Consider the following 21,720-nt stretch of genomic DNA (forward strand, 5'->3'; position numbering starts at 1 on the left):
ATCTGTCAAAAAGGGAAAAGGGATATAGCGCGGCCATTACGGCATGCTGGGGCCACCCAATTTTGGCTAACCCCAAAGAACCTTTAAATGTTTCTTTTTCTTTTTTCTATTTCTTTTTTCTTGAATTCGAGAAAGAACCAGAGGAACTCACCTGTGTGGTCTGGGAATCTCTGCGGCACGTCGCCAGCTTCGCTTTCCATGGGACTTTTGGGTCATTGTCGTCATCCACACAGGCAGCCAGCGCAGCTCGAGGGCCAGCTATTACCTTACTGTGGAAGAATTTTTTAATGTTGGCTATAGTTTGTCGATTGCGTTAGTGCATTTGATATACGCTCGGAAGCCGTTTGGATCAATTCGATTCCATGTCCGAAGCTATAGCAGAAGGGCGGCGATGTGTGCATGGGGGGAGGGAGAAAGGAACAGAAAAGAACAAGGGGTCGTGTTTGGTTTTCATCATGTCATTTGAATTGCAAATTTTTCTTTTTTTCTTTTTCCTCTGTTGAGCTTTTTTTCTTTATTTTCTGTTCGGTTTTCCCTTACACCAGCAGCAGGAGTAGCAGGAACAGCTGGAACAGCAGCAAGTCGCCAGATAATGAATCGATATGCAAATGAACAAGCTTTTCTTTTTTCTTCTTTTCTTTTCTTTTTTTCTTATAAAGCTGCCGGAGAAATTCACCAAACGAATGGGAATAAGAAGAAAACATTCCTCGGGTTTCCAGCGCATTGTCGCCGCCGTCGAAACAATAATTCAACTTCTTTGTTTTCTCCTTCTTCTTTTCTTCTTTTTCTTATTCTTGCCTCTGTTGAGAATGAAGAAAACAGAATGAGAAAAACGAACTTGTTATCTCGACTCTTTTCTACCGTTTTCACATGCATATAAGATGCCCTTTGCGTCTATAGGAAACTTTTTTCTCTCTTCTTCTTCTTCTTCTCTTCTCAGTCCCCGGACTTGTCTCGATTCCGAATGCATATCCAATCTGTCGTGACGCAATCACACGTTGGCAGACGACGTGAATTTATATTCAGTGGGAAACGACGAGGGGAAAAAGTGGAGAGGAAAAAGAGGAAGATTGTAAGAATGGAAACGAGCAGCAGCAGCAGCTATATAGTACTCGGGGGGATTTCGCCTCGTTTGAAGTTGCGTAACTCTTCTCCCTTTTTATTTTTCTTCTTCTTCCTCCCGGTCCGGAACCCTCTGAACGAAATCATTCCGATATGTGTGCAAAGAGTGACTATAGTAGGCAAGGGGTCTCCTCCCGTCTATATCCGCAGCGGACTCGTTCCTTCGATAATCTCATTTGATTTGAATCGTGTCAGCAGTGACGGCCAACCCGCGCAGTTCAAGTTACTACCCCGTCATTTCCACGCAGAACATATCCCATTTGCGCATCGAAAATGGGGTTCCTCCTCTCCATACATCGTCCCCAGCTATTCTCATCTCCTTTGGTCGTTTTTTTTTCCGTTCGGGAAAATCGAATGATATCCTCCTCCTCCCTCACAATGGCCGTCGTCCCACCAGATGAGGTTGTACGAGCTTTTAAAAAAATAAAATACCGCGGTCATTTCTTTTCTTTTTTTTTATGTGATGAGGTATCAACACTCTCGCACGTAACAACGTCCACTATATAAGCTGGGGTCAACACTCAAAATGTCTGCCTCTTTTTTCTTTTTTAAAAGAGGGTTTGACCGCGAATGGTGTCAGACGGGCGGTGGGACCGAGAACCGCATCAGCGCTGGCCGCGTGATAATCCCCTTTTTCCTCGTAATAAAATGTCATCAATTGAAATACACACCAAAGGCCACCTAGCGCTAGGATAACTAGACTGGCCCAGGCCATTTCAACGTGAAAAAGCCATATATCTTTTCCCTCCAAATGGAGATTATGTAGGAGAACGAAATAATTATCTGCAAAAAGAAAACAAAAAACTGGCGTCTTTTTTCGGAGTTTCCGCCTTTTTCACCCGAAATTTATTTCCACGCTGATTCTTTATTGGTTGGAATCGTAAAAAACACGCACACAAAAAAACAAAACAAAGTTAGGTGCTTTTTAGCGTAGTCTTGACGTTAGAAACCCTCAATTATGGTGAGATAGCGAGCTAGTGGAGCAATATAGCGCAGTATATATATATATATCGGTGCGGGTTATTATTATTTTGTCTTCGCGTCTCTCACCAGCAACATCTCATCCAAATGACGGCGAATTTCCTTTTTATGTGAACTGTGAAGAGATCGAGAAAAAAAAGATAAGAGCACCCAAACTGTATAGACTTGGGCTGCAGAACGATATATCGCCTTATTAGCGCAGGCAAATAAAATCGTCTCATTCAACCATTGATGGGATGTTTTTGGAGCGTATATAATAAATAATGAGATAGTGCATGTATAGGACGAGTTTTCGCTAATGGCAAATGAAATCCTGTTCCTTATATGGACATGTGCGTAACATCCACAGAAACACTTTAAAATTCACACAAACAGTCGTAATTAAGTTTTTTATGAAATACCCCGGAGTAGTTGGAATTTTTCGTTTTTGTTTTTTTCAAGGGCAAAATGTTGATCACGACGCTGTGTTGTATTATTTTATTCTTTTTCACGAAAAGAACAAGCCAGGACAGCGGCCTGTTGTATAACACTCGTCATTTATGGCAGTATTCCAGACCACCCACCATCTTTATTCATTCTTTCACAATACCATCAGACTTTTTGGCCTCGTGATAAAAATAATGCAACGACTCGGAAACATTGCAGCAAAACCCCCCCACACACACCTTATTCATCTTTATTCCTCGAGGGGGGAGCGGAGGGATGCTGCGAGGGATTCATTTTCAGACAAATTCGATTTCCCAGTCCAAATCCAACAGACACAATAATCCCAAATATTTATTGGAGCAGTGACACACTCTTCTGATTCAACCCTGTCATTGACTCGAGAAGCAAAAGAAGACCTTATGTTTAATTCTATACAAGAAATGTCTTTATATAATAATAATCCGCCTCCTGGTAATAACACCTTTGTTTCTAAATATCTTGCCGGGTTGTTCATCAGAACTGGTTGTCAACTGCGACTATTACTCGTGAGAAAAGCCCACCCAAATCTCTGTGACTCTTTTTTTCAAATGAAAGAATAATGACGTTATATGTTTCGTGTAATTTAGACGTTAAATACAAAGGCTAGCAATTATTTTATTCAAATCTTTTGGGAAAAGACATCCTTTGAACGCTAAAATGGGTGCCCTACTTTCCGATTGAAAAAGAAACATTTTTTTTTCTTTTTCGGTCGGCTCCAATAGATTATGCCACGAATCCAATAAAGACATGGACGAAGGAATTTCCTTTGCTGCTGACCGTTTGTATCTGAACTAGACCATCACCTCATGAGTTGGAAAGCGTGTTCGGTGCTTCACTCAATCACTGCTGAATAATAAGACTCTCGAAAATGGATTCCAAGAACCAATCGGGAAGCTACGGTACTATACTCTATAGAGTCTGCGACTCGATGTCGAGACTCGAGCGTAGGAACGTATAATGTATTCAATCTTGAACGTCCTTCATGGTAGTGCCTAAAAAATCTTTACCTCATGAAGGTGCCCTTGTCACTGTAAGTTGTTTGCTCTGCGCGTATCTTGCGCACTTATATATACGTCAGATTTAGGTCACCTCCCCCCAAACTTCTAATGTAATTTAAGGGTAGATTACTTACAAAAGTAATTACGGTTTCGTCTCGCTCAAAAACACCCGGATCACTCATTTTTAATAATGCTACTAACTACACTTAATTTACGCTCAGCTGAGTTAGCTTCGGGTTTTGGGAACTTTAAAAAGTTACCCCTAGCTTTGACATGACTTGAGCTGTTGCTGGTTATCTTAATCACTTGTCAGATGCATACAGTCGCTCTACCTAGAAGCTAGATGCGTCAGGACAGGAGAACTTTAGTAAATTGTGTTTTGTACGTGGGATGTTTTACAGACTTTGCCAAAATTAGTAAAAAAAAAAAAATTAATAAAATCCGATTTACCTTAGATCACAAACATTTAATATGAATTAGAGATGCGGAAAAAAAACCAAACCGTAAACATTTTGGAAAAGAAATAGAAAAAAAAAGACTGTATATTTATCGGCCCCAAAAGATCACAAGATGACAAATAACACTGATAAAACCTGAAGGTGATGGGCACGCACCTTTTCAATATGCATGTTATCACTAAAAAATGATGCATCACGGAATATTTTTTTTCAAGATTCATTTCAGTGGTGTGGTCAATTTCAATGGTCACCCAACTCCGCCCGTGATTTGCCCTTATTTTTAGGCATCTTGCGAGTAGTTGTGTCTTCCAGGTCCTTGGCTTTGTAGTAGTGCGGAGCCACTTCCAGAAGCCAACTGTTCTCAATCTGAATAACTTGCCTCATGTACTCTTTAGTAGTAAATACAAGTTCGTGATAGATGAGCCAACGAGGAAGTTCCTCAAACATTGAGCTGTTTGGGTGGATGAGCACAGTTTGATTGTGTTTGACTGTCTTGTATCCGCCCGTCTTGGACAGGCGCGATGTGTTGTAGAAGAATCCAGCCGTAACCGCCTTGCCGATAGCCACTAAATCTTCTTTATTAGAAACCATGTCAATTTCAACTCTTTCCACAAGGCCGACAAGCTGTTCTCTGACGTCCCTTGCGCGTCTCATTGATCGATGCTGGATGAAGTTTTCAAAGCACCATTGCGTCGAGAAATCCGTGTCAACCCATTGGTTGTAAACGTTGAGCAAGGTAAAATGGTCGCCACCCGGTGAAAAGAAATTCTTTCGAGCCGTGTCGGCATGAATTGCTTTATCTTTGGGTCGATAGAAGACTGCACTGTTGACTGAGAGCATGGCTGCAATGGTGACGATCTCTTCCGAACATTTGTACTTTTCGGATGCCAGGAGCATTTTCGCCATCATAGGATCAACGGGGAATTCAGCCATCCGCCTGCCCAGCTTGGTCAATTCGCCCATGTGGTTCAGGGCTCCTAGAGCGTAGAGTTGTTCCAGTGCCAAAGCCAAAGTCTCGTGCGGAGGCGGATCCAAAAAGTCAAAGTGAATCAAATCGTTGATTCCAAGTGATTTGAGAAGCAGAACGACGTTGCCTAAATTAACTCGCTGAATTTCTGGCACAGTGTTCTCTTCGAGCTCGTGCTTGTAGGCCCATGCTGTGTATAGGCGGAAACATTTGCCAGCTGCTACACGTCCAGCACGTCCAGCTCGTTGATTCGCCGACGCTTTCGAAATAGGAACGACAACAAGGGATTCCATGCCAGTTCGGGCATTATAGGAATTTTGCTTGCAAAAGCCTGGGTCAATGACGAAGATAATGTTGTCAATAGTCAAAGACGTTTCTGCGATATTCGTAGCCAGAATGCATTTCCGCGCTCCGGGAGGCGTTGGCTCGAAAATTTTTGCCTGGAAAGAGAAAATGAAAAGATATGAAAAGGATAAACTTTGAATAAGCAAGTTAATGAACCTGCATGTCTGACGGTAAATTGGCGTAGATAGGAAGAATGAGCAACTCTTTGATCCTGGTGCCCAATCTTCGGGTACGTTCTGTCAGACTCTCCAGTGCCGTTTCAATTTCTTCTTGACCAGTAAGAAAGACAAGAATGTCACCCGAGTCTTGAGTGACGTGAATCTGTAGAATAGTGACAACGCAAGCATCGATATAATCAGCCTCTGGAGCTTTGGTGTAAAAAATTTCGACTGGGAATCTTCGACCGGGAATCCTAAATATAGGAGCTTCGTCGAAGAAATCGGAAAACTTTTCAGCGTCCAATGTAGCACTGGAAATTAGCAGCTTCAAATCAGGTCGAAACCGTGCAATATCCTGAAAGAATTTATAGGAAATTATTCAACAATTTAAGAGTTGTTGTATAAGGACGGCTCACCTTGATCAGCCCAAAAAGGATATCGGTATGGAGTGTTCGCTCGTGGGCTTCGTCAATAATCATGACACTATAGCTCTGCAAATCGGGCTCAGAGAGAAATTCACGCAGCAACATACCGTCAGTCATGTACTTGATAACAGTCCTCTCTGACGTGCAATCTTCAAAGCGAATGCTGTAGCCTACTTCGTTACCAAGTTTCTTGCCCATTTCCTGTAAACGGAATCGCACAAAATAAGATCCTTGTCAAGATTACAATTCTTGATTGAATTCTACCTGGGCGACACGAGCAGCAACACTCATGGCTGCAACTCGACGTGGTTGGGTACAACCGACTTTCTTGCCATCTTTACAGTATCCCGCTTCGTACAGATACTGGGGAATTTGCGTCGTTTTTCCTGATCCAGTCTCTCCTTCCACGATCAGGATCTGATGGTCTTCGACGGCTTGGAGTAAGTCTTCGCGAAACGGAAATATTGGAAGCGATTTCCTCGTATCCTGAAGAGACATTTTCTTTTTCTGGATGTCGCTTACCTCAGGTTGTTCTAATATAAGTTAAAACGAAAAAAAGGTGGAGGGATAAGATTATTAAACATTTATTCAGAAGGTTTTAGGTGTGTTACTTTACCTTCGATACCCTTGGTTCCTGCAAGTTGGTTTGTTTGGATAAAGTCAATGGTGTCATCCAATAAGAGGTCATAATCATGAACTTTTCCCTTCTCCTGAAGACGCTGTTTTGCATCTCTGGCACCGAAATTCCACTGAGCAGTGGCCATGCGAGCATCTTCCCAAACTTTTTGTTCGGAATGAGGTTGCTTTTCACGGTCATCTATCTCGACGTACCTATCAGGCATTGCTTTGTCCCGCTTATCATCGGGCATATGGTATCGTTGAACCAATTCCAATTCTCGTGCTTTGTCATGTTCTTTCGCAAGACTGAGAATTTTTTTCTTGTATTCACGATCCTTTCGTTCACGCTCCGTGAGTTGTTGCTCATCAAACAAGTACTCATCGTCGAAAATATCTGCTTCCAATTCATTAATCTTGTCTCCTTTTCGCTTCTCCAAATATTTTCGACGTGATTCCACTCTGAGTTTGGGAATAACACTGGCTTTGTCTTCAGCCTCCATTTGAAGCCTCTTTGCAGCTTCAGCAAAACCTGGATAATTTTAACATTTTATTGTAATAGTTATTTAAAATATTGAATAGTAAATATACCTTTTCCCACAGTAACCACATTCCTCTGTTTATCTTTATCTTTGAGTTTAAGACGTTCAGAGAACTCATCTCTTTCCTTCAAATCCTTGACTCGTTGTTTTTCATCTTCATCTTCACTGCTTGAATCAGACTTCTTCTTTTCCTTCTTGATCTTTTTATTTACTGGTGGTGGAGGTGGTGCCATTCCTTCTTCATCGCTGTCTTCTATCAGCTTATATCTCTTGTTTTTTTCGATCATTGCTAACATGGCTTGTTCTTGTTGCTTGGCGGCAATTCTTTCAACATTTACTTTAGGGGCAGCTCTCGGAATCTTTCCCCATAACTCTGATAGAAAACTCACCACTTTTGCATTTGTCACATCAATAGTGTCTGTGCTACGAACTTTTTCGATAAGTTCATTCACTGAAGAACTTTTATGAGCCAGGGATGTCAAAAACTGAGAAGTATAGCGGTCACTGAAGTCCAATATCTCAATTAACTGATCGCTAACCCACGTTTCTAAACTCATTTTTAAATGTTTATTAGAAACGAATTTGTAAACAAGGCATTAATAACGTTGAGTCCGTCTGAACTTGCCGGACAAGCAAAAATCTCCAGGATCTTCCACGACAAAGCAGACTAACTTGTGAAGTCAAGCCTAGCGGTCAAATGGATTTTAAAAAAAAAGCCGAAAAAAAAATTATGTTATTTTAATCTTACAAAAAAAAATTTTAAATCCAAAATATCTTGTAAATATTTTCAAATGTTTATTCGTAAATTATTTTACTTCTGCGTACATTTTGACAATGACAATCACAAAAAAATTAGTTTTTACCGTGTTAACCAGGTGACGCTTTCATCATTTGAACAATTTTGAATTTCGTCGCCATTGACAACCGCCAGCCAAAGTCAAACACAAACATGTCTACAGAAGAAGATCCAGAACTTCGAGATCTTATTGCAAAAACTCTCGAAAATAATGGTGTTCTTGGAAAATTAAGAGTAATAAATATTTGACTTTTTTAAAATTTGATTTCTAATCCATTATTTTATTAAGGCTCAGTTACGGGCAAGCACATTTCTGGCATTAGATCAACAAGAAGATCCTAAGGTATCCCAGAGTAGTTACTTTTGAAATCGTTTAGTCATAATAAAGTCAATGTATTTTATGTTAGGTCACTTTTCCAAACAGCAATGTGGCTGTCCAGCAATTTGCCTCATCAAAGAATGGAGCTGTCACAATGTCCCTTGTACGAGATTTCCTTACGTCATTCAACATGCAGTTTACACTAGCAGTGTTTGATCCTGAAACATGTGAAGGTGTTTCTTATAAAAACATGTCTCGGTCCAATTTGGCCTCAGAGCTAGGATTGGAAAATGTGAATCCTGATTTTCCTCTTTTACATGCATTGGTTGCAAATTCTATAAAAGAACAAAATCCTAATGCTGTTTCTGGAACAAACACTGAGAAAAAACTAACCTCAACATCAATAGAACTTATTGAAGCAAAACTTGGAAATCTCAAAGGTATTACTTCAACTTTAAATGTGAAATTATCTCTTCATTATGTTATTTGCATCCATATATAGTACAGAAAAATGATGATTATGATGAAGATTTCCAGTCATCTTCTGAATCTTCAGTATCAACACCCAAAAATGAGAACAAAGAGGCTAGTGTGGAGGAAGACTTGGATGTATCTGCTTCAGACCTTTTAGCAAGTCAGAGTTCAAATGCAGCAGATACTGTGGATAAGTCAACATCAAATTCTTCCTTGGGAATTGCTGACCATGTAGAAAAGCTTTGATTTTCAATCAGGGGTTGGTGTCAAAAACTTTAAATTATCCTATATTTTGATTTTGCAATATAATTGTATTATCTTTTTTAAAAAAGATTTGTTTCTATGAGCTGACAATGTTAAACAAACAAAAATTTTGAAAATCGTAATCTAACAAACACAAATTATCCTTTCCTGAATAACAATGAGGTAACGTTTTAGGCAGGAAACAAGGGCGCTAGAATTATAGAAGAATGACAGTTGCTCCTCTGTGTAACCAAACAAACTGTGAACATACGACAGGCACACGTGCCGGATGAACTAGTTACGTACTGCACGCTGTTTCAATCTTGGTTTCAATCTTGGTGTTTCTGCCGTTAAAATTGTCGCAACACAACAACTAGCCATCAAAACTGTTAACACACATTATACTAAACTTGATTTTTTTTACGTAATTAATATCCAACTCCGAGAAAAATTTTTGGCACCAGGCAATTTAGCCTATAAGAAGTATTACCTCAGATTCACTGTGCCTGTTTACACCAAAACAAAAACACCATATCGATTGGTTCGCCTTCTCTTTTAAAATAAAGATTGAGTGACATTAGTAAGGTTCAACGGTACATATCTTTATTTACCGAAACCAGAATCTGGACATTATTATCAAATTTTATATCATTGTTATGTATGAACATTGTCGTTGTAAAAATTTCAGTCAAACTCACAGACATGACCACAACCAGTGGGACAGGCGCTATTCCGGGAGAACCATTCGCGTATGTGAAGTAAATGGCCTCCATGAGAGCAACCTGTTGATTAATTAGAAACAAAATTTTCATTCAATCTAACCTATCTTCGTACATGTAAATGAATATGACCTCGACACCAAACGTAGAGGCCTCGAACGACCAAATGGCACAGCGAACAAGTATTGGTGATGGTCTTGCACGAATCACATAGCCAACCACGACGCTGCAAGGCCCGACTGCATAAATTGCAATGGGTCGGGTATACGTCGAATCTCAACTGGACACTTTCGCACTGCGACAATTTGACTACCAGGGCCGCAGTATTCCATAACCGACATCTGCTAAGGGACTGTCAATAATAAACGAATAATAAGTAACAGGAATAAAAAAGAAGTGAACAAAATAAAAATAATTAATTAGTACACGCTTACGTCAATGTAAGCGAGAATCCAATGCTCTACGGCTGACTCATTTAACATGTGACGAATTCGATCTCCTAAAACTAAAATTAGCGAAACGGCTGTTTGGACATCACCGTCTTCGGCCATGTGATAAACCATCTCTACAGCGTTAGAGACGCCACTCCAGCAGGTCGTGCCGAGACTACTGGACGATCCCGGTAAACACAAAAGAGCCGACGTCGTGTCTTCTACCTCTACCATCTGAGCTTCAATACGAGTTCCAGCAAAGCAGCGACTGGGAAAGTGTTCCGGAGGTGGAGACCGATCTTTGATTTCGTGACGAAGCTGAAAGGCTTCACTAGGTAAAATCCAATCCATCTGATTCGACTGTTGCTGTTGTTGCTGCTGCTGCTGGTCAGTATCTCCACTAATTTTCCTGCCTTGCACAGAGTCTGAAGTTCCATTAAAGTCATTTAACACATCGGCTTCGGCATCCCCGAAGAAAAAATCGCTCGTATTAAAGTGAGAACCGCTCGCAATATGAGACAGCATGACCTAATCAAATGATAGAATTTATTTTTTAAATGCAACGACTGTCACCCATATATCCTTTTACCTGAGAATCAATGTCTTCCACCTCGGATTCGGCTTCTTCGCTGACACCTCCAGAAGTGTCCGATACTCCGCGTTCGTTACTGTTGGACGTTGGGGCGCTATTACTGTTATTAGATCCACTTCCATTTACCAAAGTTTCAGACTGTTGTGTTGCCTGCTGATTGGGAAATGAGACATTTCCGGACTGGTGTCTAGTGCTGGGTCGAGTTGAAGCGTCTTTGATACCGGAATCACCTGGCTCTGATTCTTCTCTGCTGACGGTTGTCGGTCGATTGGAACCGACTGACGCCACCGCGGAAGTTGAAGTCAATTCCAAACCGGAAAAACCAAACAGAAGTTTGACAACTCGCCATATCGTGGCGATTTGAATCCGACCAGCGTTTGATGCCACGACTGCATTATGATCACAAATTTCACCCAAAGATTTTCCCGTCGTTGTCTGCAGCCAGTAATGTCGTGCGCAATCCCGAAACACTTGCGCAGGTGTGGGTTTCTCGTTCTCAAAAACGTAAATAGAGCACCGGACGGCCGGATAGTCTTCAGACTCAGACTTAGATTTTCTGGGTCTAACAAAACAGATTAACAAATTAAATAGTCTATTTTAATGGAAAATATAATTTAAAAAAAAACTCACAGTGTCAGAATTTTACTCTTTTTGGAGTTCTTATCAACTGCTGCCAATGTCAAACTTCCTTTAGAATTATAAGTGACACAAATGGGATTGGCCTTTTCCATTGGCCTTTCAGCATCAGCAATAACGTGTTGGATGAGATAAGAGTCCTAAGTAAATTTTGATTAAACAAATCAGATAAGATTAAAAAAATTAATTCAACATTTTCATATATATTTCTAACAGACTTTGCTAGTTGAAAGTAGAACGTCCGGAGAACCTCTCCAAGCAATACCAGTTGTGATGTCTTTATGATCGTTAAAAGAAGCGTGCGGGATATAAGGCCGACGAACGTCCCACACGTGGATCACACTGTCGATAACAAGTGCACAGCTGGCGATATGATGCATCCTTTGAGGGCGCCATTTAATACGGCCCACTGAAGCCATTGTTGTTACCGTGTATTCCAACACTGGTCGGTAACCCAAATCCCAAACCTATTAATGGTATAATGCTGAATCATTCGTCATCTGGCTGAGGAAAAAAATGAAAATATAAACGCGTAAAATTTTCCGAAAACAGACCTTGACGGCTTTGTCTCTACCGGCTGTGGCGAGCCACGATTTGTTTTCAGGATGCCAATCGCAAGCGAAAACGGGTCCACTGTGTGCTGTAAACTGTTTCTCAGATCGGTCTTGGCGCCGGAGATCCCACAACTGAACGGTGCCGTTCTCTGAAACAGCGGCGAAACTAAAACACTGGTATGGATTAAACTGCACATCTCGTACACTCTCTGCGTTGCTAAAATTTCGACAAATGCATACAATGTTAGTTAAATATTTCCAAGTTTTAATAACATTGCAGTTTGTTTTACCTGACAAATGTCATGACTGCAGCTTTCATTCTGATATCAAAATACTTCATAGTCCCATCCTGACTTCCTGAAAGTAACATGTTCTGTTCTGAGCCATGAAAAGTCACCTACATTCTCCCCCAATAAAAGCATTTAAAACAAAAATGAGGCAACTAAAAATTTAAGATAATACCTTGTTAACTGTCCTTTTATGATCATTATAAACTGTTTCCTGTTTGAGCTTAATAGATTTCTGAATGTTCCATAAGACAACAGCTCCATTAGTGGCAGCAGTGGCCAGCCATTGCTCTACACAAATTCAGTTAAATAGACATGTTAAATCATGTAACTTAAAATCAGTGAAGAAGTTTACCATCAACTGGATTCCAAGAGGCATCATTGCAAGAAAAATTTAGATTGGAATTCTTTCCTGTTCGGATATTGTCTCTTTCAACAAAACCTGTGTCTTTGATTTCACAAACCTTGAAAACTAAAATTTAAAATATGAAAATGTAAGCAGAACTAAATTTTCGATGTTTTAAATATTATTAGCATTACCATTTCTGCCGGTAACGACAACTTTATTGCAGTCTCGATTGAGGGCAAGAGTATTAATCGGGCCTTCTTGCATCAATGTCATGTGATGCATCGCAATGATCACAACAGACCTAGGTTTTCCCTGGGCAGCTTAAATAAGCATCAACGGATTTTGAAACTAAAGGAAATGATAAAGTTGGGGACAAAACTCGATAGGACAAAGGGTATAGAATTCAAAGGAAATGATTCACACCAAAACATCAACAAAGACAATAATCTCACAGTCGTCTGCTGATTCACACAGTTGCAACATTTTATCCATAACCAAGCAACGAATTCGTCCTTGCGAGGTTGCGAACTGCAAATTTGCGATTCCAATTCATGAAGAAAAGCAGAATGAGAAAAGTTTTTTGTGTTGAAAAGTCGACAAATATAGAATAAAAAACGAAATGTATTTTGTTCGATTGGGAACACAAAATGGTGGAAGATCTAGTACTTGTAGCTATAAAATGTGAGTTTCTTTTTCAAATAATCCATTGGCAAATATGCGATGGAAGAAAAATTAGTTAGTTAATTTTTTGGTAGCAGTGAACAAAGCGATTTGTGTTAGAATGTATAAAAATGAAAATATCTTTGGATTGAGTTGCCTCGTGCTGAGATTCAGCCAAATCCATCAATTGATGAATAGATGGTAGATGCAGCTCTTCTTGACTAGTGCCTTCTTTTTTTTTTAAACTTAGTTTCCCAGTCATTTTGGGATTCTTATAGACTGAATAATAATTTCCCGGTAGACACGTACTTCAACCTTGCAAACTCTCGATGATGCACTCGCAAACGTACTGGAACTGAATCTAGAAATAATAATTAAAAAAAAAAAAAAAATATGATAGTAAATTTAAACGGGAAGACGATATTTACTGAAGTTTGCAGCATCATAGGTCTCTGATCCCGCATCATCTTTATTAAATGTATAGGATTGATGGGGCAATCGCTTTCCACGAGCCGTAAAACAGAATCTAGCAGGATAAACGCTCCCGTACGTCCGATTCCGGCCGAACAGTGTACCAACACCACGTTCTCTTCTTCATTATTGCCAAGTTTCTGAATGTGACGAACGTATTCTAGAAATTGAGAAGCTAAAACGGGAGCACCGTGATCAGGCCATTCCAAATACTGACAATGCGAGATGGCTCGCATTTCTCCCGTCTGCTCATCGGCTACAAGGAATTCACGGTGAATAAATGGACCCAAATGGTCCAGCTTTGCTTGGCAATTAATTACCAATGATCCCACTCGAACGATTTCATCCAATTCTGGCCAATAACTTTGAAAGAAAACTTCTTTTAGAAACATTTAGAACATGATTATAATGATAAAGAATAGAAAATCACACCGATGGCACTTGACTCGGCCGCGTTCCGTTTCTGGTGTCACCATGGCAACAGTTCGGATTTCCTCCTGCCACACAAGTAACCAAAAATCTTCCACAGTGTGTGGAAGAGGCCCTTGAGTAGCAATATAACGGAGTGTTTTGTTCTCACCCGGCAGGGGAATATTGACGTAACTGGCGTTGATGTAATCTTCGTCTTGACAAGACGAGAGCACAACTCGGTTACAATCGTCTATTGAAACAAGATAAATTAGAATTTCTCGTCTAGCCAACGTATCAAGTTGAAATATAAAACTCACATGGAAAAATGTCCCCGTATCGATTCTTTTGAATGTTTTCGTCACGACGAGCAACGCTGGACGAAAGTTCTGGACGTGTTCGAGGCAAAAGATCAAAATGTGACAGGATACGGCCGGTACGCAAACCATCTGCAATAGCAGCTACGCTTTCTTTGGAAGACATCTCTGTTGACTCCAAAATGTATTGCACGGGAGGGTCTTCGTCCTGTTCGTTCCAACAGTAACCGGCTCGACGAAGTGATAAAGTCAAAGAAGATTGCCTGGCCGCTCGGAATAATTCCATCAATTCGGCCTGAGTTAGACATTCAACTGGGTGGCCCTCGACGGCCACCAACTCGTCACCGACATGCATAGGAGGATAGCTCATGTCCGCTGAGCTATTAGGTAAAAGACGAGACAGACGGGCACTGGATCGTTCCTTTTCGAAGCGCAAATTAAAACCAAAAACGCCTGAAGCATCGGCTTTGAGTCGGACGTCAAATTGATCGGTCGAATGTCGAGAACAAGAAACTGATGGAGAATTATCTGACAAATAGAGTGGAAGGCGTAGATCCGGTTGAGAATCCTCGTCCGCATACTCAAAGCTTTGCAGTCCGTTCGGGATGAATGCCGCAGTTGAAACGGGTGAAATAGACGGGCTATCATTCCCAGAGGACGCAATCGCTTCTTTCATTCCACTTTTAGCATCGTCGTCATCCAAGCTGCCCGGTAAGCTGCTAGACCAAGCTGGGCGCGGAGAAGTCCCTTCAGTGGTCGACTGGACTTTGTGAAGATGATCGTATCGTCGGTAAGTGATGGAACGACGGTCAACAGCCACTTTTGTCGAGGGCTCTCTGACATTGTAGCAGGATTGAACAGTAAACAGCTTGCGTAAGACGGGCCAGACGCCTTTAGTGACTTGTTTTGGATCCACTTGTCGACAGCCCAAGCGAAAAAAGGAATGTTGCTCGATGCAGTTTTTCCACAAGAGTTTAGCAGCTCTCTTAGTAGGCAGGATGAATCCTACCACTGTGTCGTACTCTTCAAACTGTGGACAATAAAGAAGACTTGTCATTTTCTTTGTTCAACCATTTCTACTGTCACATTTTTTACCTTTTCGTGTTGGAGTTGAATAAAGAAACGTTTCTTTTTGTAAAAGAGTCGGAGTATCTTGCACCAGGCGAACGAATTGATTCGTACATTATTGCTGGATCGATAAATTGACAAGTTACGGCCAGAAATTCCCAGCTGAATCAACTTGCCTTTACCGTCCTATGAATTATAAAATCAACATCATGAATTTCTTAATAAAACTACGTTCCTGACATACCTTAACGGGATGTAAATCAACTCCGTATAATTCAACTCTTCTCACGTGATCGAGAAAATTTGTCTGGGCTCTTTCGATGGACTGCTCTCTAAAATAGAGTTTAACAGATTTTATTCAGAATTTCATCAAAATAGCAAGGCAAAAAAATACTTTAACAATCCACGAAGTTCCAAGATGACGGGAGTATTTTCTTTAACAACACTAGGAACACTCTCTAAGTTGGAGATGTTAATAAGATCTTCACCTTCGGAGCTGATAGGACCAAATGTAGCTGAAGTTATACATAAAAATTTTTTTTTTAACTAATTGAGGGAACATTTAACTGTTAATCAGAGTACCTTGAAGATAGTAACTTGTCAAAAGGCAGCAAGTTTGAGGGCTAGTAGGTAAGGAACCATTAACAACTTTTTTCCAAGTCTGCAGGAAAAAAAGCCATCGAGTCTGCTCATCAAGCAGCTGACTGGGGTTCTCAACATAATATTTTACTTCAAAATTGAGATGGATCTGACCAGTTGAACCTGTAATGCAAATGCATCAATTGTTCTTTGATCAGCAAAAAAATATACACTTAATAAGTAAAATCTGTGATGGAATTTACATTTAAATTGATGAGATAGAGTTTTTTCAAACTCTAACCAGCAACAGCCTATTAAATGGTCAGCAGGAAAGGAGAGTCCAAAATACTGGGGTTCACGAAGGCCAAAACGTTGGATCACCTGATCCATCAAGCACTTTCCATTATCTTTCCCCTGCAACAAAACATAAAAGTTGAAAAACAAACGTGAACAGCAAAGAAAGAGACGACTGAAAGACTTACATTGCATCGAAAAAGCAAAGCAGTTTGGTCTAAAAAATGCACAATGCAATGCAAGTTTTTTGGTGATCTTTTTTTCCGTTTCTGGTTAGATTTATCTCTCCGATGCTGGTTCATTTTCCTGTTGGGCTTCCGATCCTACAGCACCTCAACTTTGACTGGCTTTGATGGCCTATGCATTGCAAGTAAACAATGACTCCGCGTCAGTATCGATCCACAAAAAATCATTTTCATCGGAGTGTCGTCTGCTATTTCCAAAGAATCGATGTTTTCACTTATCGATATTCTTCGTTAATTGGGGCGTGAAATTCAAACGCTGCCCAAAATAGACATCAAATTTATGTATTTATATTATATGTAGACGATGGAAACAACACCCTCAGAACGTAACGGTAAAATTTTCTTGAATGAAATAATACAAGGCAATTTTAACTTACGTCCTAATGGTAATATTTCTTGAGATCTTCGCAAAACTGATCTTCCTTTTCACAATGATTTCTAAAATATCAATCAACATTGAAATAATAATAATAATAGAATATTACCAAGGAAAACACTTCCATCATGAAGATGCTAAATATTTTTATCTTAAAGACAAAAGCTCCTTTGTCTGGTCTGGTAATCTTTTTCTCTTCTTAGTTATCTTGATTCAAGTGAAAAAGAATTAAATAGCAAATCAGATAAAATTTTTTTTGTTGCTTTTACCTTTGTCAATTACTAAATTTTCAATGTACCCCTAATTTTACTCATCGGAGAACTTCATTTCATGAAAAAAAAAATGAATGCAATCAGATGTAGCCTACATTTGTAGCTGTATCATTATTAGCTTCAGCACATTCAACATTTTTCTTTTTCTTGAAACAAATCTGATGCCATGTCACCATGCTGATGTTTTGCCTGATTTTGTCAAGTGTTTGCTCAAAATTTGACTTACATAAACAAACCAAATCAGCCATTTTCAAATAAGTCTTGAGGTGCAATTTCTGTAAATGAAATTTGAGATATTTTTGAGATATCTTGTAAATCATCAAACATCTTGGCAATTTCTTTGATTTTTTAATAGAAGCACATGGTTATATTCTATCCTGGAAAGTAAAAACATTTTATATATTAATTCTGAATATTACTCTAAAAAACTTAACTCACACTTCTTGGTGAAATATCTGTCTGGTAAGTTTGTCTTCAACAAATTCAGGGGGTGATGGGGTATTCATCAACAGGCAATTTTCCGATTGTAGCTAGATGAATTCATGAATATTTCCAACTGGATAGTACCAACACAAAGCAAACATACCGCTACAAGTATTTCTTAGATCTTGAACAACTGTTTGCATGCTTTAAGCTTTTAAATAGGCTGTGCTCCACAAACGTTAATGGTCGTTAATTATTTGGGTTTTTTATTTTTATCATTTGGCAGATGCGATGAGCCAATGACAAGTAATTGAAATATTCTTCAAATCAGGGATCAAGTAAAGGACTTAAATATCATATTTAGGACTTCATTTGGACAGAAAAGCAATTCTGGCATGAAGACAACAGTTTTCGACGTTGAATAATGAAATGCAATTGGAAATTGAAATTGCTTGGAATGGAAGTTGGAAGAGTAGGAAGACCAAGCCGACAAGGCGACGAGGTCACGTAACGGCACGGAATAGGGGTGTTACTAAAACGCGAAGCGAAACGGCGGAACGCGAAACTCCTAAAACGCAAAACAGTGGTGCGAAACGGTCCCAAAAATTTTCGGGACCGTTTCGCAGTTTAGGCGCTAGAGGTCTTACTAAAATGCGAAACCATAGACGCGAAACAGTCAACGTCAGTGGCTCAGTGGTAAGTGCATTGTTAAAAGTTAACTACTTACTAACCTAACTAACTACCGAACTGGCTTTTGATATGTATGTTGGCAGTTGAGTTTAAATGTGTGTACACGGAACGCTCTGTCTCGGTTTGTCTCATTGAAAAAAGCAGCAGCAAAAAATAAAAATAAAAAAGCAGAAAAGTTGAAATTATTCGAGAGAGAAAAAGAAAAACAAGTTCCTTTCAAAGAGACTAAGTAGTCACGAAGACGTCGTTATCGTTCGTTTTTTTTCTTTTGGCTTCTTCTTCTTTTTGACTCTTTTTTTCTCGTCGACTGATGTTAAAAAAAAATAAAAAAATAAAAAGTATTAATATAATACTCAAATGTCTACACGGTTGGTACTATTATACACATCATCCCACAGCTTCAAACCAAACATATAATATTTCAACCGGTGTGTGTTAATGATGATGAGCACCGGTCTCGTCATATCACGACCACCACTTCTTTTATAATTTAGCGTTATAGACGACAAAATAAATCTATTCCGATCAATTCTGATTGCGAGTCAAACACATAAAAATGTCGTCCTTGGGAATATGATTTCTTTTTCTATCAAATTAAAAAAGAAAATAATAAAGTAGAAGATTTATTTTTTGGGGTTATTTTGTTTAAGAGCCTTTTATTTTCTAAACGCTCCGGAGCATTCGAATAAAAGAGCATCCATCAGCAATGGCGAGACGTTGTGCAAGAGTAACTTCGGTTTTGCCACGCTCCAAGTGCTTCGACCGGCTTCGACAAAATACGACGGAAAATACACAGCCATATGGCCAGGGTGAGAAAGCGCAAAGCGGCATACATGCATTCATTGCCTTACTCATTATCAAAATCAATTAACGGCGAATTATCTTGTGTAGAATTGATGCCCAAATAGCTATACCGGCCAGTTTAATATCAGAAACTATAACCTATTTATGTCTGAGTCTGTAATTATTGACTTTGTACGAAAATATGTATGAATAAACCAACAGAACTTGTTACCAAGCCCATCTTTGTTATTCAATTACTCTTTGAATCTGTTCAAACTACAATAAACGGTGGAATTCAAGATGTTCATATTATTTATTTAAATTAAATAATAGTATCATTTTTAAATTTCAAAAGTAAAATATTTCGCAAGTAGTTTCGCAATTTAGGATGCCCTTGGGCGTTCAGAAATTTAAAAACAGGAAATTTTTATATTTCAAAAATCAAAGGTTTCGCAAATGGTTTCGCACTTTAGGATGCCCTTAGGCCATTGGACCCGCGAAACGGTCCCCAATTTTTGGGACCGTTTCGCACCACTGTTTCGCGTTTTAGGAGTTTCGCGTTCCGCCGTTTCGCTTCGCGTTTTAGTAACACCCACGGAATAGGTTGACAAATTTGTTTGGATTAGTCATCGGTTTCCGTTGGCAACGCCGCCATACGGGCGCACGGCACACCATAAACAATTTAAAAAGTCAGGTATTATTATGAATGGTATTTATGTATTAAGGTTGAAAAAAACTCAAATGTTTAGGCTACATCCTTTAAGCAGATTTAATATATCACTAGTTAACACACTTTTCTCATTATTTAGAAAGCAACTATGTGTAAAATACTAAAATGATTTCGTCGACATTTGTCCCAACATCATAAAACAATAATTGTCATCACATAACGGTTGTAAGAAACAGAGAATTTTTTAAACTTTAATTTTGACTTCTTTAATCTCTGAAATTTTCACTTTAATGAAATTCCACCAAAAATTAGTTATAAATGATTAATGGAAAATAACATTTAACTATAGGGGCCGGGTAGGTGAGTCAAATAAAGCGTCCGCTGTAAGACCGTAGAAATTTGGAATTTAGAGACCTGGGTTCGACTCTCAAAGTGAGCATAGTTGCTTACAAGAAAAAGTTCGAAAAAAAAAGTTCGATTGAGTGAACAAGCTTGTGTCTTGTGTATAAGAAAGGTTTAAGTCAGTCAGAAATATAATTATAATTATAATTAAGATTAATAAAACGTAACATACGGTTGTGTGCTATGAGTATAGGGATGTGACTCATGTGAGCTATTGCCTATGAGCATAAGCCGGCTTAGTGTATACAACGTGTGTATACAGCGTGTGTATACAGCTAATGGCCGGCCTCTAATGGATGAAATAACAATCATTCGTTTCATACAACCTAGGAAAAGTAGCTAACTAGATATTAAATAAGTAAAATCCGACCCCTCTCGGTCCAACCTTTTTTGAATTTTTTTCTTAAATTTTTAAAAATAATTCAATAGATTTTACAATAGTTCCCTTCTAAACTTTAACTAGTTAGTTATACATCCGTTCAAGGGCGGCTTAGGTGTGGTTTGAAATACGGGATGGCAACTTTTTTCATTTACTGTCACTATGGAGCTGATAAAGCATTTTATACTATGTGTTGCAACAAAAACTAAACAGGATTAGAGACTAGGTGTTAACGAGCGGCCTTTAGATCGTTTCTAACGTCGCCTATATTGGAGGACCCCTGCCATTCTCCAGTGACTGAAGAGAGATTTTTCTTTTTCTTTTTTGGAGTGGCGTTTCTTCTTAGCTCCCAGTGCGATTGTTTTCTCATTTGAAAAGTAAATTTACTTTGTCGCAGTCATTTGCGTGTGAAGCAACGCAGAATGGAGCTCAATAAGGACCTCAACGTGGCTACATCAGAGCAATTTGTTAGACAGTGAACCTTGATCGTAATCGAGCGTTGAATGCGGACATAATCAGCAGGGTTAAAATGTGAGTGGGGGCTCTTTTTCAAATTGTCTCGTGGATGCAAGTAAATAATTTTACATTAATGGCTCTTCAGAATGACAAGGTTCAATGCGGCAAGTCCAACAATGAACTCTTTAGGATCGAGTCGAATCGGGCACAGCGCCAAATTGTTTTTTGGTTTTGTGTCACTGAAACAAAAACTAAAACAGCAGGACGATGTTCTCTTTCGAATTGCGAGCGATGTACTCATTCCACATACGTTTGCAAGTCTGTCGGAACATACCCGCATACCATCGTAAGTAAGTTGTGCCGTTGGGTTGGGCCTGGAATCGTTTAGCTGTCGATAATCTTTGGTCATATAAGGAGTTGAAATGGGAATTCCATGCAGAGGTCCGTGGCGAGGTCCATATGCTTCGTCTTTGACGACTCCTGTTCGTGGGTCAGTCGTTTCCCTATACATGCAAATGTCCAGGTAATATCCACTCTCGTTGTTGAGGCACAGACGGATCGGAACAGTCTTGCCTACGATTCATTTCTAATTGGAAAGCGAGAACAGGCTCAAGTTGTCTGTAAATCCGATCCTCATTGAAGTTTTTTCGTGCGCGGAACGTAAATAATTTGGGATGCTGCCGGCGGAAGAGAACGACAAACGTGATAAGGTGCTCAATCAGAAGAGAAAAAACAAAAAATTTTATTAAAC

General features: G+C 39.4%; 4 protein-coding genes across 6 annotated transcripts; 1 reads left to right on the forward strand and 3 right to left on the reverse strand.

Moving 5' to 3' along the window:
- Nucleotides 1–744: 744 nt before the first annotated feature.
- On the reverse strand, nucleotides 745–18,098 carry LOC124314583 (tyrosine-protein phosphatase non-receptor type 4-like). Of its 3 annotated transcripts, XM_046779780.1 has the most exons (15): nucleotides 17,605–18,098; nucleotides 17,164–17,543; nucleotides 17,004–17,101; nucleotides 16,462–16,630; nucleotides 16,243–16,393; nucleotides 15,983–16,162; nucleotides 15,795–15,915; nucleotides 15,645–15,732; nucleotides 15,428–15,586; nucleotides 14,336–15,362; nucleotides 14,040–14,268; nucleotides 13,565–13,970; nucleotides 13,446–13,497; nucleotides 10,235–10,236; nucleotides 745–755 (listed from the first exon to the last, which is right to left on the reverse strand). In XM_046779780.1, the coding sequence occupies exons 4-13, from the start codon at nucleotides 16,573–16,575 to the stop codon at nucleotides 13,447–13,449; spliced, it is 2,526 nt and encodes an 841-aa protein (XP_046635736.1). In that variant the 5' UTR covers nucleotides 16,576–16,630; nucleotides 17,004–17,101; nucleotides 17,164–17,543; nucleotides 17,605–18,098; the 3' UTR covers nucleotides 745–755; nucleotides 10,235–10,236; nucleotide 13,446. The 3 variants fall into 3 exon arrangements, with proteins under 3 accessions (XP_046635736.1, XP_046635734.1, XP_046635735.1); XM_046779778.1 differs by lacking the exons at nucleotides 745–755; nucleotides 10,235–10,236 and having other exon boundaries at nucleotides 13,080–13,497; nucleotides 17,605–18,097; XM_046779779.1 differs by lacking the exons at nucleotides 745–755; nucleotides 10,235–10,236; nucleotides 17,004–17,101; nucleotides 17,164–17,543; nucleotides 17,605–18,098 and having other exon boundaries at nucleotides 13,080–13,497; nucleotides 16,462–16,750.
- On the reverse strand, nucleotides 4,091–7,749 carry LOC124314582 (pre-mRNA-splicing factor ATP-dependent RNA helicase DHX16-like). The gene is made up of 6 exons (XM_046779777.1): nucleotides 7,126–7,749; nucleotides 6,536–7,066; nucleotides 6,184–6,452; nucleotides 5,911–6,120; nucleotides 5,493–5,849; nucleotides 4,091–5,431 (listed from the first exon to the last, which is right to left on the reverse strand). The coding sequence occupies exons 1-6, from the start codon at nucleotides 7,631–7,633 to the stop codon at nucleotides 4,265–4,267; spliced, it is 3,042 nt and encodes a 1,013-aa protein (XP_046635733.1). The 5' UTR covers nucleotides 7,634–7,749; the 3' UTR covers nucleotides 4,091–4,264.
- Nucleotides 7,967–9,304, forward strand: LOC124314586 (centrosomal protein 43-like). The gene is made up of 4 exons (XM_046779783.1): nucleotides 7,967–8,106; nucleotides 8,162–8,215; nucleotides 8,280–8,631; nucleotides 8,694–9,304. The coding sequence occupies exons 1-4, from the start codon at nucleotides 8,026–8,028 to the stop codon at nucleotides 8,909–8,911; spliced, it is 705 nt and encodes a 234-aa protein (XP_046635739.1). The 5' UTR covers nucleotides 7,967–8,025; the 3' UTR covers nucleotides 8,912–9,304.
- On the reverse strand, nucleotides 9,490–12,939 carry LOC124314585 (GATOR complex protein WDR24-like). Its single transcript, XM_046779781.1, has 11 exons — nucleotides 12,668–12,939; nucleotides 12,483–12,599; nucleotides 12,303–12,418; nucleotides 12,131–12,237; nucleotides 11,841–12,057; nucleotides 11,505–11,753; nucleotides 11,281–11,426; nucleotides 10,648–11,212; nucleotides 10,062–10,586; nucleotides 9,760–9,979; nucleotides 9,490–9,690 (listed from the first exon to the last, which is right to left on the reverse strand). The coding sequence occupies exons 1-11, from the start codon at nucleotides 12,756–12,758 to the stop codon at nucleotides 9,593–9,595; spliced, it is 2,451 nt and encodes an 816-aa protein (XP_046635737.1). The 5' UTR covers nucleotides 12,759–12,939; the 3' UTR covers nucleotides 9,490–9,592.
- Nucleotides 18,099–21,720: the final 3,622 nt, after the last annotated feature.

This window comes from Daphnia pulicaria, chromosome 10 (assembly GCF_021234035.1).
Source record: "Daphnia pulicaria isolate SC F1-1A chromosome 10, SC_F0-13Bv2, whole genome shotgun sequence".
Classification (NCBI taxonomy): Eukaryota; Metazoa; Arthropoda; class Branchiopoda; order Diplostraca; family Daphniidae; genus Daphnia; species Daphnia pulicaria.

Excerpts from the sequence above, each read along its gene's own strand:
- LOC124314582 (XM_046779777.1), bottom strand. The coding sequence starts at position 7,633 with ATGAGTTTAGAAACGTGGGTTAGCGATCAGTTAATTGAGATATTGGAC. Across the intron at positions 7,067-7,125 it reads TGTGGTTACTGTGGGAAAAG|GTTTTGCTGAAGCTGCAAAG; the intron begins GTATATTTACTA and ends AAAATTATCCAG. Across the intron at positions 5,432-5,492 it reads ATTTACCGTCAGACATGCAG|GCAAAAATTTTCGAGCCAAC; the intron begins GTTCATTAACTT and ends TTCTCTTTCCAG.
- LOC124314586 (XM_046779783.1), top strand. The coding sequence starts at position 8,026 with ATGTCTACAGAAGAAGATCCAGAACTTCGAGATCTTATTGCAAAAACT. Across the intron at positions 8,107-8,161 it reads GTGTTCTTGGAAAATTAAGA|GCTCAGTTACGGGCAAGCAC; the intron begins GTAATAAATATT and ends TATTTTATTAAG. Across the intron at positions 8,216-8,279 it reads ATCAACAAGAAGATCCTAAG|GTCACTTTTCCAAACAGCAA; the intron begins GTATCCCAGAGT and ends ATTTTATGTTAG.
- LOC124314585 (XM_046779781.1), bottom strand. The coding sequence starts at position 12,758 with ATGCATCACATGACATTGATGCAAGAAGGCCCGATTAATACTCTTGCC. Across the intron at positions 9,980-10,061 it reads GGATTCTCGCTTACATTGAC|TCCCTTAGCAGATGTCGGTT; the intron begins GTAAGCGTGTAC and ends TATTATTGACAG. Across the intron at positions 9,691-9,759 it reads CCTCTACGTTTGGTGTCGAG|GTTGCTCTCATGGAGGCCAT; the intron begins GTCATATTCATT and ends ATTAATCAACAG.
- LOC124314583 (XM_046779780.1), bottom strand. The coding sequence starts at position 16,575 with ATGAACCAGCATCGGAGAGATAAATCTAACCAGAAACGGAAAAAAAGA. Across the intron at positions 15,733-15,794 it reads GAACTTCGTGGATTGTTAAA|AGAGCAGTCCATCGAAAGAG; the intron begins GTATTTTTTTGC and ends ACTCTATTTTAG. Across the intron at positions 13,971-14,039 it reads GGCCGAGTCAAGTGCCATCG|TTATTGGCCAGAATTGGATG; the intron begins GTGTGATTTTCT and ends TTTCTTTCAAAG.